The 17733-nt window shown below is 33.3% G+C and overlaps 2 protein-coding genes and 1 long non-coding RNA gene across 3 annotated transcripts; 2 read left to right on the forward strand and 1 right to left on the reverse strand.

Moving 5' to 3' along the window:
* The first annotated feature begins 4230 nt into the window (after window positions 1–4230).
* Window positions 4231–12972, forward strand: LOC140054558 (alpha-N-acetylgalactosamine-specific lectin-like). Its single transcript, XM_072099634.1, has 3 exons — window positions 4231–4297; window positions 4994–5178; window positions 12251–12972. The coding sequence occupies exons 2-3, from the start codon at window positions 5015–5017 to the stop codon at window positions 12579–12581; spliced, it is 495 nt and encodes a 164-aa protein (XP_071955735.1). The 5' UTR covers window positions 4231–4297; window positions 4994–5014; the 3' UTR covers window positions 12582–12972.
* LOC140054643 (uncharacterized) lies at window positions 8468–10311 on the forward strand. Its single transcript, XR_011846551.1, has 3 exons — window positions 8468–8558; window positions 9400–9465; window positions 10198–10311. It is a non-coding gene; the product is annotated as an uncharacterized lncRNA (long non-coding RNA).
* An 820-nt stretch (window positions 12973–13792) lies between the features above and the next one.
* Window positions 13793–17519, reverse strand: LOC140054008 (26S proteasome non-ATPase regulatory subunit 14). Its single transcript, XM_072098839.1, has 8 exons — window positions 17468–17519; window positions 16800–16924; window positions 16391–16510; window positions 16188–16258; window positions 15862–16012; window positions 15140–15322; window positions 14789–14914; window positions 13793–14285 (listed from the first exon to the last, which is right to left on the reverse strand). The coding sequence occupies exons 2-8, from the start codon at window positions 16920–16922 to the stop codon at window positions 14124–14126; spliced, it is 936 nt and encodes a 311-aa protein (XP_071954940.1). The 5' UTR covers window positions 16923–16924; window positions 17468–17519; the 3' UTR covers window positions 13793–14123.
* Between the last annotated feature and the right edge of the window lie 214 nt (window positions 17520–17733).

Here is a 17733-nt window from a genome sequence, read left to right on the forward strand (position 1 = left end):
TAATTGAAAAATGAAAAAGAGAAGATACAGTTCACCTGTAGTAAATCATCGTTTTTCTAGCATGCCTTCCTTTTACCCAAAGAAATATTTCAATCTTTTAACAATAGTTGGTTGCATTATATTTAAACTAAATACCTCCAACATCAATTCTATACTTGTAGGGTCCATATCTGCAACCTCAATTTTTGTGCCTTTTGTTTGTTTATTAAAAACTCAAATTTGATGAACATTTATAAATGGTGGGTATAATTTCATGCAGCAGGTTAAAATTTAAAAATGCCACCTTTTAAATACAAAAAAAAAAAATAAAACAAAAAAAATATATAAAACAATCGGGTTTACGTTTCTCAACTACTAATAGCTTTGCAGTTTTTTGGAATAGCATCAATTAATGACATATAGGCCTATAATAAAATGCGCTACCCTTTCTTTCCAACATTTGAGTTGTAGGTGTAGTAAAACATTTTTTTGGGAGAAATGATTTTATTCTACCATAAAACAAAAACATGAAATATGAAGCTTACTGGAATGGTGTGCTCATTTGTACAGTTAGTTCCATATAGTTATGGCGTGTTATCTACATAGACACTACGCATTGTACAATATTATTTTCGGTCGTATGTACTTCAACATGCTCTTCTAAATGTGGCTTGGGATCCAGTTTGTAAACGTTTTTCATCGCCAAATGTTCTTCTTCAACAAACTCAAATAAAATAAAAGAGGCCAAATGTCTACAGTAATGTTAAGAACGTATTCTTGCTAAATTCGATTTCTTGGTACCATAAGTCATAGACCTACTTTGCCGTTTCCGGGGCTAAGTTATTTTATAAGTAGGGGAGGATGGGGTAAGTGGTCCATGGGGTAACTGGTCCAATTGCTAAGTTTTTCTTCAATTGCTGCTATAGACCTTATTTTTTATTATGAACTTTGACATAAATTACTTCTCTATTGTTTTATACATGAATTAGCACGCTGTCTCATTAGTTTACCTATCAAAATCGCAATTTTTCAACTTTCGTCTATCAGTTATCTATTGAAAAATACACTCTTAGAAGGATTGTTTCAAGAAGGTAAGTTTAAAGTGATTTTTAACTACTTTAAAGATTAAAAAAATCATCCTAGGCCTAGTACATTTTGTAGCTTGAAAAAAATGAAAGCTGACAGTGTGCGTTGTGCCGGTATCAATGGCGCTTTGTTTAATTAAGTGACTGGACCAAATAGTTCAGAATCATTTTTTTTACGACCTCATTTTTTAAAACTGGCAGTACAAAAACAGCATCTATGTGCAATAGGCATTATTAATATTGCTTAAATGGCCTTTTGTTGTTCTATTGTTAATATTTTTATAGAAATAGAAAATATAAATTAGTTAGAATTAATATGAGTGGATCTTGTTGATTTAATTGGTATTAAAAATTCCATATTTTAGGCTTGATTTGTACCCTGTTTAATGTACCCCTAAAGCGTGAATTTCAAAAATGGCTGCCAGTCTATTAAAACATATAGGCCAAACTATAAAAACGGTCATTCTTGCCATCTAATTAGTTAAATAGGTTTAATTATGAATAATTACTAAAATATGTATGTTAGTCATCTATAGAAAATACATTTTTAGTTTATATACCAAAAATTAAATTTGTAATGTCATATTTTAATAATGTTAAAATTATTGGGGTAAGTGGTCCAGTGGGTATTGGGGTAAGTGGTCCAGTGGGTATTGGGGTAAGTGGTCCAGTGGGTATTGGGGTAAGTGGTCCAACCATTTTTGGCTTTAAATTTACATTAAAACACTCTAAAACAGTTAGTTATGGTGTCATATGCAATTATGAATTATTATTACTAGATGGTACGCTCGCTTCGCTCGCGTACCATCTAGGTCGTGCCCACAGATGGTTCTCGAATACATAATGATTTCAGCGTTAAAAAACTGGCGATTTCAAATGTACAATAATGCAGGACAATAATACATGTCGTTTACAGGAACGAATAAATAGACACTGTGATTTATGTACTCAACTAAAATTAGCACCCTGGGAATTACTTCCGAAAGAGAAACTTGTCACAAAATGAGACCAATTGTTTTAAAAGTCAGATTTAAACTAACTTATTTTGTGTACATGTTTTGTATGTAACATTATGGTTGAGGGATGGGGAAGAGGATGGGTGCAAAGAGGAACAATTCTTAATTATATTCTTTATTTTGTAACGAAATATTAATTGTGTTCATGTTTTACAAATAATATACCACTAAACACAGTAAAACCAGGGAAGAGTTAATTTAACTCTTCCCTGGTAAAACATTGCGATGTAATACTTTGTTGAAACTATCACCGTCGTAGTCGATTGAAATAGTACAGTACATGTAACGGTACACTACGACGTATGTTTATATATAATGTTAAACAATTTGTGAAAACCACCTCTATTCGGGGAAAATCATAAATTCGATTTAATCGTCAATAAATATTAAATTATCTAACTCAACTTAATTAATAGGCCTAATGGTTTTCAATTGTTTCTTAGAGCCAATTCATAATTAAGTTGGTTCCTACCCTACCCACCAAATTTGTTCTGCGTTTAGGGCATGTGGTGCACCGTATAGGCTTATCCTCTACTGGCTTTATAACGCTACTCATGCCAGTGAGGGAAGGGTGATGATGTTGGTGGTTTAAAGATTTGTACATAATATACGGTGACTGAAAACGCTAGCTCATTATCCGTTTAAAAAAAATTATATCCAACCTCTGCAGTACAGATTGGAAAAGAAAATGGATCGAATTTCTGTTATGAGTATACAGTACTTGCCTTTACGACGCCTGAGGGAATAGACACTTGTGTAACAGAGATCGCAAATCAATACATTTATATAAACGTATATTAAATCTATCAAAATAGTATTTTTTAAAGAAAATCGGCCCGTCTTCAACATTATGATGCTGTACTCGAGCTGTTCAACCGGTTTTCAGCCATTAAAAACAATTATCGTAGGAGGAGATAGGAAAATGCGAAGCATCCTCGTATTATCGTCTGCGGGTATTTTACAAGACGGACATCCATTAGACAGTGTATACCACGATCGAAAAACACCCCTATTTGGGGCAAATCGTTAAACCTAAATTCGTTTTAATCGTCAATAACTAATTATCGAACTCAATTTAATTAGTAAACAGGGTTACATCAGGCGGTTAAAATCAGTACCGAAAGTACGAACCAACTTTATATACCATCGAGTAAACATTCTAGAAATAACGCGCGATTTACCGAATTTTGCCCTTACGTAAATTTATATATAGATTATTTAATTATGATCTTTTTGTTTGTTTTATGTATTAATTTTAATTATTTTTAAAAATGTCTATACATATTTCACAAGTATATAGTATTACAAGTATATAGTATTACAAGTATATAGTATTACAAGTATATAGTATTACAAGTATATAGTATTACAAGTATATAGTATTACAAGTATATAGTATTACAAGTATATAGTATTACAAGTATATAGTATTACAAGTATATAGTATTACAAGTATATAGTATTACAAGTATATAGTATTACAAGTATATAGTATTACAAGTATATAGTATTACAAGTATATAGTATTACAAGTATATAGTATTACAAGTATATAGTATTACAAGTATATATAGTATTACAAGTATATATAGTATTACAAGTATATATAGTATTACAAGTATATAGTATTACAAGTATATAGTATTACAAGTATATAGTATTACAAGTATATAGTATTACAAGTATATAGTATTACAAGTATATAGTATTACAAGTATATAGTATTACAAGTATATAGTATTACAAGTATATAGTATTACAAGTATATAGTATTACAAGTATATAGTATTACAAGTATATAGTATTACAAGTATATAGTATTACAAGTATATAGTATTACAAGTATATAGTATTACAAGTATATAGTATTACAAGTATATAGTATTACAAGTATATAGTATTACAAGTATATAGTATTACAAGTATATAGTATTACAAGTATATAGTATTACAAGTATATAGTATTACAATAAATGAGTATCTTACTTACAATGGTCAATCTGTATTATTGCTGAGGTGTGACACCTCCCTTCTCTACAAGGTTGATGTGAGGTGTAATTACTACATTCCTCCGCAATTCTTTTATACGGTAATACACCTGACTAGTTCTATGCAAATTACCCTTTGCGTTTAACTTTAAATACCCGTCAATTTTGGCTGTGACACACAACACTTGAATTAGCTCAACTCATCAGCAACATTTTCTTTAAAGAAGCAGTGAGTATTCTTTAATTGCAATCATTTTTTATATTTTTTTATATTTTACCCTAACCCTCAAAATAATCTCTCTCACTATAAAGTAAAAGAAGTAGCTTATTGGAGTCGAACCTCATATCGACATGTAAAGGCCATAGTCTTATCACTCAACTACACACACGGCTCGACAGAAATCGTTTGCATTTAGCGAATTGTAGTTAGCTCAATTCTTACGTCACACCTTATGGATATGAATGTTTATTTTGTGACGTTTCATGACGGGTCTGAACAGAAATATCGCGACCCGAACGTGCTTCATATACAGAACTTGGGACACTAATACATTATAATTTAATCCAACATCTTCACCTTATTTGTTTAATCCATTTCTATGACATATAATCCACATTTTTAGACTCTATAGCTCACTATGTCGGTCGGTCGGTAAACACTAAATTTCGGTAAACAATAACTTAAATTATTATTTTTTCGTCATTTTGACAATGTATGATTGGGTCTCTGAGACCCCTTTATAAACCGCTTTCATCATTTTCAGTTGAGGTCTCTTATTTCGTTTCACTTGCGGATAGGATGAGAAAAATCTAAATTTAAATACACGGTGATGTATCTATACAGTTTAAAGTAAGTACAGGTATCCTCATTTATAGAGAAGCAAACACTTTCTATAATTTATCGTAAATATTGTGAATTTTATAGGCATACTTATCGACACTCATAATGAAGATGATGCTGTATATTGTGTTTATCGCAGCACTAATAGTGCCTACTTTGCAGGCGACTTGTGGTTGTCCTAAATACTGGGTTCCTTACTTAAACAATTGCTACCGAATCTTTGCTGAAAAAGTAACTTGGGGTACAGCCGAGAGCAAATGCCGAAACTGGTGGGTATTTATGTGTTTGTTACTGTTAGAACTCTGAATTCTATAAAAGTAGAGTAGGATGCACAAGTAAAACAACGGTGTTTGAAATTTGGTCGACACAATCTTTGTAAATGATATTCCCATCATTTTTACCCACTCAAGATGCTTTATGCTTTTTGCCGATGACGGGGACGGGGGAATCACCACTCAAATTGCCATCCATTACAACAATGTATTATAAATATCACCTTATAAAAAAAAATCCTTTGCAATTAAAGGTCAACCGTAGAGGGGACAAACGCAATGATTTTTTCGTTGTATTTTTCAAATACTGTATGTTTCAAATGTTTTGATTACCTTTCATAAGGGACCACCACCAGGATTGCATTCCCTTTTGAAAATAGCTTGGTTCTCACTAGCGACGCAACGTAACGCAATCTACGCAACGTAAGAAAATGCCCTTCCAATCATTGTGTTTGCCCCCGCCTGCGTGAAATCAAACCTACGATGTTTGCAGCACTATTGCGTCGTCGGTTCCCACTTGTGATTACGCAATACATAACTTTGCGTCGATACGTCGCTGCGTTGCGTTCTAGTGGCAACCATGCTTAAGAGAATGGTGTCTGTTTCCCTAGTTGACGACAAATAGACTTAGATCTATAATCTTAGTCAATAATGCTTTAGGTTTTTACTTTCATTGGCTAATAAAACTGGAACCCAAAATTCACTACACAGACAGACCACAATTTTGATCAAGGGCATATCGTTATGGTTGCTAGCCGCTGATAGTTTTTCTGTACAATTAATTGATATTATCTTCTTAAAAACATTTTCCTGTGCATATACTGTACAAAACCTGTTTATAATAATCTCCATCTTTCCAACGGCTGCATATATACACGAGAATTACCTCATCTGATTCTCTTCTTTTGCGTCTATCTAACGAACGTAAACACATAAATATTCTCATTACAATTGGAACCTATTCATAATAAAACATAACATAATATTAGAAAACAATAGACTGAAGTATAAAATGAATGAGACATCAAAAATCATTATCAGCAGTGGCAAGGGTCAGAGACTAATAGAACCAAGTCAATGCCAACTAATATAAAAATAATCAATGCTTTGAATGATTGTGTTCACTGTCAATGTCTCTTCCTTTTTTCTAAAGAGAAATCAGGAATCAATCATGGTGGTCAAATCCTGGTGGTCACGTATAAATATAATCAAAATTCTTTTGTAGAACTAGCTAATGACAAAAATCTTCACAGAATAGTGTCTGGAAGAGAAATCTCATTAATGTAGAACATATTTAATGATAGCAATGAATATACTATTTTGGTGCACATGCTAGTGTTTAGAAAATCATGGGCATGGGTTCCAGATTAATATCTATTCACTGGGTTTCTTGATACTAGGTGAACTACTATGTTCTGATTGCAATGGGGATAAAAGTGAGAACCAATAATATTTGTTAGACGCTTACCCACCAAAGTGCTCAAGGCGCCTGTGAAAAACCAATGGAAACCAATCCTTTACGATCAAACCTGGAGTTTTTCAATAATGTTCGTACATTTCGTAACATTACTCTAGTAGAATATTTATGTATTTTATGTAAGATTTGTGTATGTGTTTCCTTCTGTAAGTAGTGAACCTTGAGTTTACTGTTGGTTGGGAAATTAAAATAAAATAACTTTTTACAAAGAAAAGAGGTTTGAAATTCATAGTTGCCATTTCTGGCATTATTATGCTTTCTGGCATTATTTAGAGGCCCACGGCATCTGGCATAATGCCGCGGCATTATTTAGCCGTTTTTAGCATAATCTGGCATAATTTTGTGTTTTTTGAACAACCAAAAAAATAATATACCACAGAACAAAAATAAAATATTTTGTTTAAAGATGTATTGTCCCTTTGACTATCCAAAAAAAAAATAAAAGATTTCGAAAAAAGGTGGGTTACTTTGAAGTATCATAATACTGAAATACAGACGTTTTTTTGTTAAAAAAATAACATTGACTTCCAGTCAAAGTTTTCAATCAAAACATATCCCATAATAAAACGCGCTTGTTTGGCTACTCTGTATGCATAATCATAAAACTTCCTTATGATGATCTGTGTGAAAATACCTTCTTAACCGTGACGAGTTGTAAACAATCCTAATTTAGCATATGCATAATGCGTACTCATGGTTTGAAATCTTTGTTTACTTTCGCTCGTGACGATTTTCCAGATGAAATGTAATCAAACTATCTGTTCGGGTTTTCCGTACAATAGTTCTTCCATCTTTTTGTTTCGGACTTAAATAGACTCTTCGGATAGGAAGGCTGCTCGAAAACTACCGTGTGTGCGATATAGGCAGCACAACAAATCCGAAGAGGCTAGCTATTGGCCAATTATGTTGCTCTATTTCAGAGACCATGCAGATTATTGGATCCCCAGATATAGAGACAATTGAACGAAAACATTATGAAAGGGGTTTTGTTGTTTCAGTTCATAATTATAAGTGGCCGCACCCCTACCCCAACCCTTGAAATGGCAATTTCCAGTAACTAATTAGAAGCTCTAATTTTAAAAAGAATTCTAGGAGAATTTGTTTTCCATATTTCAAATTATGTTCCATTTCCATGGTCGTAGCAACCCTATTTTTCCAAATGTTCTTCACCTCTCAGCCCCAGTAGTGACGATGTGGGCGAGGTAATTTTTATTTAAAATTAAGTGCCATTTCCGCCCATCGAGCAGCTCTATTTTTCCATTTTTTTTTTCCTCAGCCCCAACCATAGGTCATGGAGACACTTAATATATATTTTTATTTCCTATTTTAAATTATAATTGCCATTTTCAAAACTATGATGGGCTAAGATCCTGGAGGTACTAATAAATATATTTTTATTTCATATTTGAAATTAAGTGCCATTTCCGCCCATTGAGCAGCTCTATTTTTCCAAATTTTCTCACCTCAGCACCAGCCATGGTGAAGCTGAGGTCCTGGAGACACTTAATATATATTTTTATTTCTTATTTTAAATTATAATTGCCATTTTCGAACTATGGTGGGCTAAGATCCTGGAGGTACTAATAAATATATTTTTATTCCATATCTGAAATTAAGTGCCATTTCCGTTCATCGAGCAGCTCTATTTTCCAAATGTTTGTACCTCAGTCCCAACCATGGTGGGGCTGAGGTCCTCAATAGGGTTGGTGAAATCTGTCCATAATAGGTTACTTTTCTGTCCATAATAGGTTACTTTCTGTCCATAATAGGGACTATAGGGCGCTGTTGTTTGTCCATAATAGGTAACTTTCATAATTGGCTGTCCAAAATAGGCGACTTTTTGTCCACAATAGGCGAGTTTATTGGAGTAGTGCGCCATCCATTGTGTTGTCCATAATAGGTGATTTTGTTGGCGTACTCGTACGTACGTAGTTTATTTCGCGAGTAGAAGTAATAACTATTATTAGTTAATACTAATTTGCTTTCTCTTCAGACTTCGAGGCTACCTAGGCCTAGCTAGTAGGGTACTAGTAGGAGGCCTAATTAGTATAATTATTTAAGTCTCTCTAGCCTCTAGTAGGGCCTATAATAGGCCTAGCCTAGGCTAGTCCTGTTTTAGTTAGGCTACCTCAGGCATAAAATAGTACTGTACTACTACTGTACTAGCTTTGGCCTAGCTGGAGTCCATTTGTTATTGTCCACTAATGAAATGTGAGCTTTTTTTTTTCTAGGCCTACCTTACAGCAGGGGGTACCTCCCTGCTACAGTAGGAATACAAATGACATGGGCTCATATTAGGTAGATAGGTTTCCTACTACAAACAACTAGGCCTATCCTCATTATCTGTTTTTTTATTATTTTAATATGAATATTTTACAGAATATACTATACTGCCTAACTGCAGGTCAGGTCTGGCGGACTATAGTCACTATACAGTCTTTTACTACCACTGCCACCACCGCCCACTACTATACTTTGAAGACCGAAATCAGCTACTACTAGCCTAGTCTACTAGACCTATTGGTAGTTTGTCTTCAAATCAGACATCTAGATTGCTAGATTGACCTATTCAAATTTTTGTTTTTTTTAATTATTTTTTGAATGAATGAGTCTTATCCAGACAGTTCGGACAGTTAGTAGGTTGGCAGTATAGTAGAGCCAGAGCTATTGTTACTGTATGTTATTAATTATGTCATCTATTTAAATCTCAATTTTTCCCATATTTTTTGCATGTATCAAAGATTGTGTACAGTGTATCTTCTGATCAATGTTATAGTACAGTAGCATGGACATTTCTATTAACTAGGGTAAGTAACAGATAGGCCCAACCTACAATTGAAGAAAAATACTTTACATACAACCCACTAGGCCTACATCTTTTAGGACATTTTTCAATAAAATCCCAAGAAAAAGCCTATTTAGAAAAAGTATTTGTTTGCAAAAGTAATCTTCGGAAAAGAAGGATACAATTTAGTCAAACATTTTTAGAGAGACAAACTGAATTTTATCAGTAGCGTAGTAGAAAAACTGACAATACATGAAAATTAATTTTTAACATTTGATTTGAAATATTCTATTCATTTGAATTGCTAAGAAATTAAAAGGAGATATTTTTTTTTTTATTTCCATTCATTATAAACATTACAATCACAGTACAAAGAATAGATAAATCCACTAATAAATTCATGCAGAAAATATTTCAAAATTTAATTGAATGTTATATTATTAAAGCATTCATTCAATAAAGCATTTGTCTTTAAAACATTTAATATCAGTTTTCATATAGTGAGTATGGTAATAATTGACTCTAACAACTGGTATAAACTTAAATTTAGTAAAACAATCCTACATATCTTTTTTTAAATGCAATAAAATATTTAAACATAACTGTTTCCCACCATACAACATGAAAATTTGTCTCAGCATTACTAAGATTGAAGTTACTTGCATTATACAATACCATAGAGATATTATAGATATCTCTATGACAATACTTAAAGATTATTATAGTATTTAAATGCTTCCTTTTTTTATTATAGGCATACAGATGTTTGATATTCTGCTCATATACAGTATGCTGCTGAAATGAAAAAGTACATCACTTCAACATATTATTATTTTTGATCATAATCATCGATCAATAATTATAGTAATAAACATAATAATTATGGTGCATTTTATTTATCCTTGCTATTTTTTAAATTGTAGTTTAACCATGTTTTTACACTTTTAAAATTAATATAATTCAGTATTTTTTAAATGTGATTTAGATTTTGAATAAACTGTTCTGAATACAGAACAAAGGTGTTGATTGTACACTGCGTGTATGTAAACTTGATTTATTGTCGTATTTCTTATTATTAAACATTAAAATTGATTCATTTAATTAAACAATATAATAAATGGATGAGATGTGCTGCTGTTGATCCACTTTAGACTGGGATGGTTTGTCATTGAGCTATGTGGATCCAGAATTTTGAAATAGGGGAGGACCTAAATGATGTGCTGAACTGTGATGTCTTTTTCAATATTAAATTGATTTTTATTATTACTGTTAACAAAACAAAATAAGTCCAAAGAAAAAAAAAATACAACAATTACATTGAAACACCAATGCATTTATAAAAATAACAGTTTACATTTTCATTATCTTAAAAAAATAAAACTTTATCAATATTATTATTAGAGTATTATGGGGTATTTTTTATTTTTGTAAAAGAACGTGTGGGTTTGGTGAATTATTTAAACTTGCAATAGTATGGTAAGTTGCGTAATGTCTGTCCGTACTATCAAACCTAAAATGAAGTTCAAATTAAATTATTTGTTGCTGAATAAATTTCACATTTCATTATTATTAGTGGACAATAACAAATGGACTAGGCCTAGGCTAGTAGTACTAGTAGGCCTATAGAGGTAGCCTAACTAACAGGACTAGCCTAGCTAGGCCTAGGCTAGAAAGACTTAAATATTTATACTAATTAGGCCTCCTAGGTAGCCTCGAAGTCTGAACAGAAAGCAAATTAGTATTACTTCTACTCGCGAAATAAACTACGTACGAGTACGCCAACAAAATCACCTATTATGGACAACACAATGGATGGCGCACTACTCCAATAAACTCGCCTATTGTGGACAAAAAGTCACCTATTTTGGACAGCCAATTATGAAAGTCACCTATTATGGACAAACAACAGCGCCCTCTAGTCCCTATTATGGACAGAAAGTAACCTATTATGGACAGAAAAGTAACCTATTATGGACAGATTTCACCAACCCCGCTCGAGGTCCTGGAGACACTTAATATATATTTTGATTTCCTATTTTCAATTATAGATGAATTGCCATTTTCGAACTATGGTGGGCTAAGATCCTGGAGACACTAATAAATATATTTTTATTTCATATTTTAAATTAAGTGGCATTTCCGGCCATCAGCATTTTTCAAAATTTTCTTCAATCAACCATGGTGGGGCTGAGGTCCTGGAGACACTAATTAATATATATTTTTATTTCCTATTTTAAATTATAATTGCCATTTTCTAATTATGGTGGGCTAAGATCCTTTCATATTTGAAATTAAGTGCAAAGATCGAGCAGCTCTCATATTTCAGCTCAAAAATTCTAAATTTCCATGGCTGTAACAGGTTTTTTTGGGGGGGTGGGGGGGGGGGGAGAATGGTTCGTGGGTTGGTGTTTGTGTCATTTGCAATTACCATTTTCGCACCCCAGATATTTTTAGAATTATTAGTTATTACTCACAAAACTAAAAATACAATTTTTGAACGACATAGGGATACAATTTAGGCCCTATTTTGTGTCAGTTGGGGTTTTACAAACGTTTATTAGACATACAACCGTTGGTGGCGCTGTTTAGGGCCACATTTTGGGGATCTGGCATTGAAAATGAAATTGCACCGTGTCATTTCTGCACTCTCAATTTATTTGTTTTTAACTTCAACAGTCATTAGGTCTCAACATTTATAATAATGGTAGGGGCATAATAGAAACCCTCTACATTTGTACTCATTTCTAGGCCTCTGGATACAAATCCCAAAACTTAAAAATATACTTTTTTTTATTTATTAATCAAAGGGCTCCTCACGCACATCTCGTGTCCATCCGGAACACGGATGAAAACCATTTTGTTTCAAGACTTTGGAATACAGCAACTCATGGATTGACAACCACCGATTCAGTTACCAGCTACTGGATCGGTTTGACTGACTCAACACACGAGGGTAGATTTTTATGGAGTGACGGCAACAGTCTTCCAACTTATACAAACTGGGATAGTGGTGAACCAAACAACTACAAAGGCAGAGAAGACTGTGTATCAGTATGGGACAAAAATAATTCCCAGGAGAAGTGGAACGATATCCCATGTTCATTCCGCCATGGTTATGTTTGCAAAGTTTCACAGTAAAATTTAAAATAGGCTTATTAACATCATAGATTTTAGAACTTTTGATTTTGACAAATTATAGGAATTAAAGATGGCTTTCTTTTTCATAAAGTTATAACATTTACAATTAACATGTGCGTGCAGATTATTCATGCAAGCCTAATTTATTAATTTTAAAATTAGGCTTAGGCTTACCAAGGCAATCTAACATTATTGCCTTTGACCTACTAACAAAATGCAGGTATATCATCATTTATGGTTCAAGATTTTGTGAGTATTATTAATTGATTGATACTTTTAAAATGTGTAGACCCACAGTTACACCACTCTAACAAGACAATAGTTAATGCTATATATCACTTATTATTAATTAATTTTAACAAAGTAGCCTAATAAATAAATATGCATAGCATGTGTGTGTTTTGTAGTCCTTGTCAGTAGGATGGAAGGGACGGCATTGGAACCTCGACATTTCTTGAGTCTAAAAGTTTGTTTCAGTGATGGCACTAGGATTGTCCCGATATACGCGTCAAAGAAAACTAAAGCCTAAACAAAATAGTCAAGGTCATACATTATATGTGGCGGTACGGCTATGAGCGCTCACTGGCTAAACCCATGGGCCCCGGAGCTTATAGGGGGTCCCTGAGCAGTGCCCAGAGAAAAAAACAAGGCTAAAACGCTCGAGGAGGGCTACTTTGGGTTCCTAATTCAGGGGCCTAGTCGTCACATGTACTCGATAGCGACGCTTAGTTTTCAAATTCAACTTTAGTGCGCGGCGTTTTTTGATCAATCATCTTTAAAGCTTGGTTGCCACTGGCGACGTAACGCAAGAAAATGTTGGGTTTTGTTTTATAAACTCAAATAGATTTACATTCATTGTGAATAAACCTTTGATACTGTAAAATAGCCTATGTTGGTGGTCTAAACAATAAATGGATGGTCCCATTCATACTGGTACATTGTGTAGTTCAAGCTTGGTTCAACGCAACGTACGAAAATGTCCTTTCAATAATTGTGTTTGCCCCCGCCTGCGTGAAATCACACCGGCGATGTTTGCAGTATTGTTGCGTCGTCGGTTCCCACTTGTGATTACGCAATACACTTTCTGTCGATACGTGCCACGCGTTACAGAACACAGTGTTCCACAGAATGACATGATTGTTGTTTGTTATCTCCATCAATTAGATATAAAATAATACAGTTTTAATGAACTAATCGAAAAATGAAAATCATCGTTTTCAGCATAACTTTTACTTTACATACAGTAAAACTAAAACTCTTCAGAGAATAGGGCTTGGCTTTAGTATTAAACCTATTATAGTAACCCTCGTTGGTTTTATGATAAAGTGTCCCCTTAATGGGTGTCACATGAATAGAGGTTTCACAAAAGCTGAGTTATAGTCTAGCAAAACTAAGTTTTTGAAGACATAATGCTTTGTTTATACCATAAAAACAAAACGACATGAAAACGTAAAACTTAGTTGAATTGTGTGCTCATTTGTACAGTTAGTTCCATATAGTTTAATTATAAGTTATTGAATGTTAATAGCTACATTTAATGGTTTATTTGAAGACTACAGTATTTAACATAGACCCTAAGCATTGTACAATATTTGCGGTCATCAGTACTTCAACATGCTCTTCTAAATGTCGCTTTGGATCCAGTTTGCCAACGTTTTTCACCGCCAATTGTTCTGCTGTCATCGTATCTTCTTCTTCAACCGACTAATACACAAAAAGAAATGCATTAACTTAACACAATTCATAATTCAATATTAGATATCCAATGATGTGTTTTGCTTATTAAAAATACATGGTACAATGGCTGCTTTCGAACATGTAGTAAAATGCAGTGCAATGGAAGTGCAAATAAATAAATGAATTTATCATTTTAAGATCTAATAATGGTTTTGCCTTTTTCATAGCAAAGCGTTGATACGTAAATTTTAACAAACAAAACACTGTACTGTAGCTGTCTGGTACCATGTTGAACAATTAAGACTTTACATTATTTCCTCATAAGGCACAATATACTGTACATTATGATTAAAAAAGATAATTTCCCTATAAGGCATTGTACATGTTTTAAATAAGGAAATATTTCCTTATAAGGCAGAATATATTGTACATTTGTTTAAAAAAATAATTATTTCCTTATAAGGCAGGATATATTACATTTATGATTTTAAAAAAAATACTCCCTTATAATTATACATGATGATTCATACCTTATTATAGTTTTTGGCGAGTTCCAGCATTTCCTTTACTGTTTTCTCATTTACACTACAATGCTCACTGTAGTCTGTCAACATCAAACCATCAGTCCAACTCTTTTTATGTAAATTTAACAACATCTGAAACATAACATGAAAAATATGACAAGATTTAGATCCATTGTGATTTGACCAAATTTAGAGTTATTACATCCAACGCATTGCCAGATCTAAAATTGGAAATTGAAGTACTTATCCTTGGCGTTTTTTCACAAATTAAGAGAAGACCACCCCTTACCACATGGTCCCTTTATCTATAACACCCCTACCTTCCAGCACAACTGTTTGTTAGAACCCTGTTCATACCTTTTGTTCAAGCTCATTTTTCCTGTAATTGATTGCTATAGAATAATAATGCCTATTGAGTCCATGAATAAGGGCTTGTATTGATGGTTTGTGGAGATGACCCAAGTTAGAAGTTGTCTGTCGTGGTTCCTGACCTAGCACCATCATGTTAGGATTGATCAGCCTGAAAGCATCAATCACTACCTGTCAAATAAACAAGAAACAACTTAAAGTTGTGATGTAAAGGACACCTTCTAAATTATATCAACAAAATGGTATGTACAGGATATATAATACGGTTTTACATGCTGTGGATGTAAATTTCGCACAAAACATTCTTACAAACATTAGGGAGTCTTTCAGGTCAAAGGTTAATAATTATCACATTTATCCGATAATTATCTGATTTGAATGAGATAATGATCGGTAATTTTTCTATAGTGGAATAGGTTAAACAGTTTATCGGTTAATTTATATCGGTTAATTGTTGGCTGTGGAAACATGACCTATAATTCACCAAATCTTTACATGTCTGTCCTGCTTTATTCAGAGACTAGAGGTTTGCACGGCCTACAAACTTGGGTGGGTGCAGTTTGCATTCGTTGGGTCGTCAAGGTCAAATTCTCAAAACCCATTCTGGGGTAATTTGCCACAGTTTGGAAATCTTACATTAACTACATTAATTAGTAAGGTACAGTAACATTTTTGATAAAAATTAATGAAAAAAAAAATTCAAATCTTACTTTTCCTTTAACACTTTGAATAGGGTCGACGACTACGGCTACTGCCCTATCAGACAGTGCTTCGAAACTCTGCTGCGTGTTAATGTCCACACCTGACAGCCAACAGCCAAAGCCAGGATGAGAATGGTACCATCCTACTACCATTTCTGGCCTAGGATAAAGAGAAAAAAACAAATTATTGCAATGGATATTTCGTAACAGCAAACAAAAATGAAACTCTATTCTCTATTAAGTTTTTCCCTACATAGTTCTTTCATCAACAGTTTATGCCAAATAGCATTGCTATAATTTAGAATCAGTGATATGTTTGCTCTGCTGTTCCTTACCGTCCAGTTTGTCTTAACATATCCAACATCTTGGCTTGAAAAACAGGATCCACGGCCTCAACACTCACACCCTATTAAGTTGATAAAAAAAACATATTAAAAAATGGAGATCAATGTTAGTACTGGCAAAGAGTTTATTCTAATATTCTGCAGCAACTGCATTCATTATATACTGTACTAAACCATTAATATTTCAAACTTACTGTTCCCGATTGTGGCATGGCAAAAACATCAATAACACGAACAGTGTAGTCATCAACAAATTCACCCAGCATCAAGCCCATGACTTCCATTGGAACACCTGCACGGCCATGTTTCAACATCTATACAAATGAAAATACTACAATTATATATAGATTTTAATGTTTCAGGCTAAGGAGAACACATTTTGCATCATGCTGTACATTCGATCACTATTTATAGTGCTTTTTTTAAGACTAGGTAAGTCTTAGTATTATGTACAGTTACCGCAAGAGACTGTACATTATTAATGCTACTAATTTTGTGCAAGAAAATAAATAAAATAATAAAAAATTTAAATTATGCACTGTATGTAGGTTTACGTATGATTCACTTTCTTTAGATGACTACAATAACTTTGTAACTGTGTACCTTTAGGAGGGCCAGTGATGATATGTATACCTGCTCCGCAGTATCCACCATTGGAGCATCACTTGTTGTGGCACCACCTCCTAGGCCAGACATTCCTCCACCAAGACGAAGTAAACGATCCATGTCTGCAAATTAAAATACTATTTTGCTCAACAAATATTTCACTCAATTGTGTGAAACAACACTACTGTACTAGCTAGGCCTATACTAACTAAACTAGCATATACTAATAGGCCTACTCTCTACTACTGAACTGTTGTGTATTAAACAATTTGAGATTGAGTAGTTATGGAAAATAATTTTTCATGGACCAGTCTAGGCCTAACTAGGCCTAGTGAACAATAATTATTAATACTTCTATAGCCTAGGCCTACACTCACTCCGCGACGCACCTAGGCCTAGTAGGCTACCGACCTGTGGTCAGTCCCGCCATCACTTATCATGAAGCACACCGACCGGTCTGGTCTAGTAGTAGGCCTAGCTAGCCTACACACTACTACTAGCTAGCTCATCCCTAGCTTTTACCTTACTTTTCTGGTTAGCTAGGCTAGCTCTTGATGATATTACTAGGACTTAATTAAGTAATTACTTCTGTGGTATAAACTAAATACCACGAATAGTCTATCTAAAACTATAATATAAACTTTTAATTTTTAATCTTTACTTACTTTATCTATTTTTCTGGGATGACTTTTCAGATTTTTCAGATGTGTTTGTTTGAAATTTAAGTTTCCAGTAAATGGAGTTTGTTCCATTTATTAAAGAAACAACTCATTTAATTATATATGTACAACTTTACAATTTTAAAAATAGCCGTGTATATAAAAATATAGATGTGAATTTGTTATGTTATTTGATTAAATTATAAATGTATTCAACAAGAGTATATGGACATATTTTTATTCACTGTAATAGCTGCAAAGATATGTTTTAA

The sequence above is a fragment of the Antedon mediterranea genome, chromosome 1 (genome assembly GCF_964355755.1).
Source record: "Antedon mediterranea chromosome 1, ecAntMedi1.1, whole genome shotgun sequence".
Lineage (NCBI taxonomy): Eukaryota > Metazoa > Echinodermata > Crinoidea > Comatulida > Antedonidae > Antedon > Antedon mediterranea.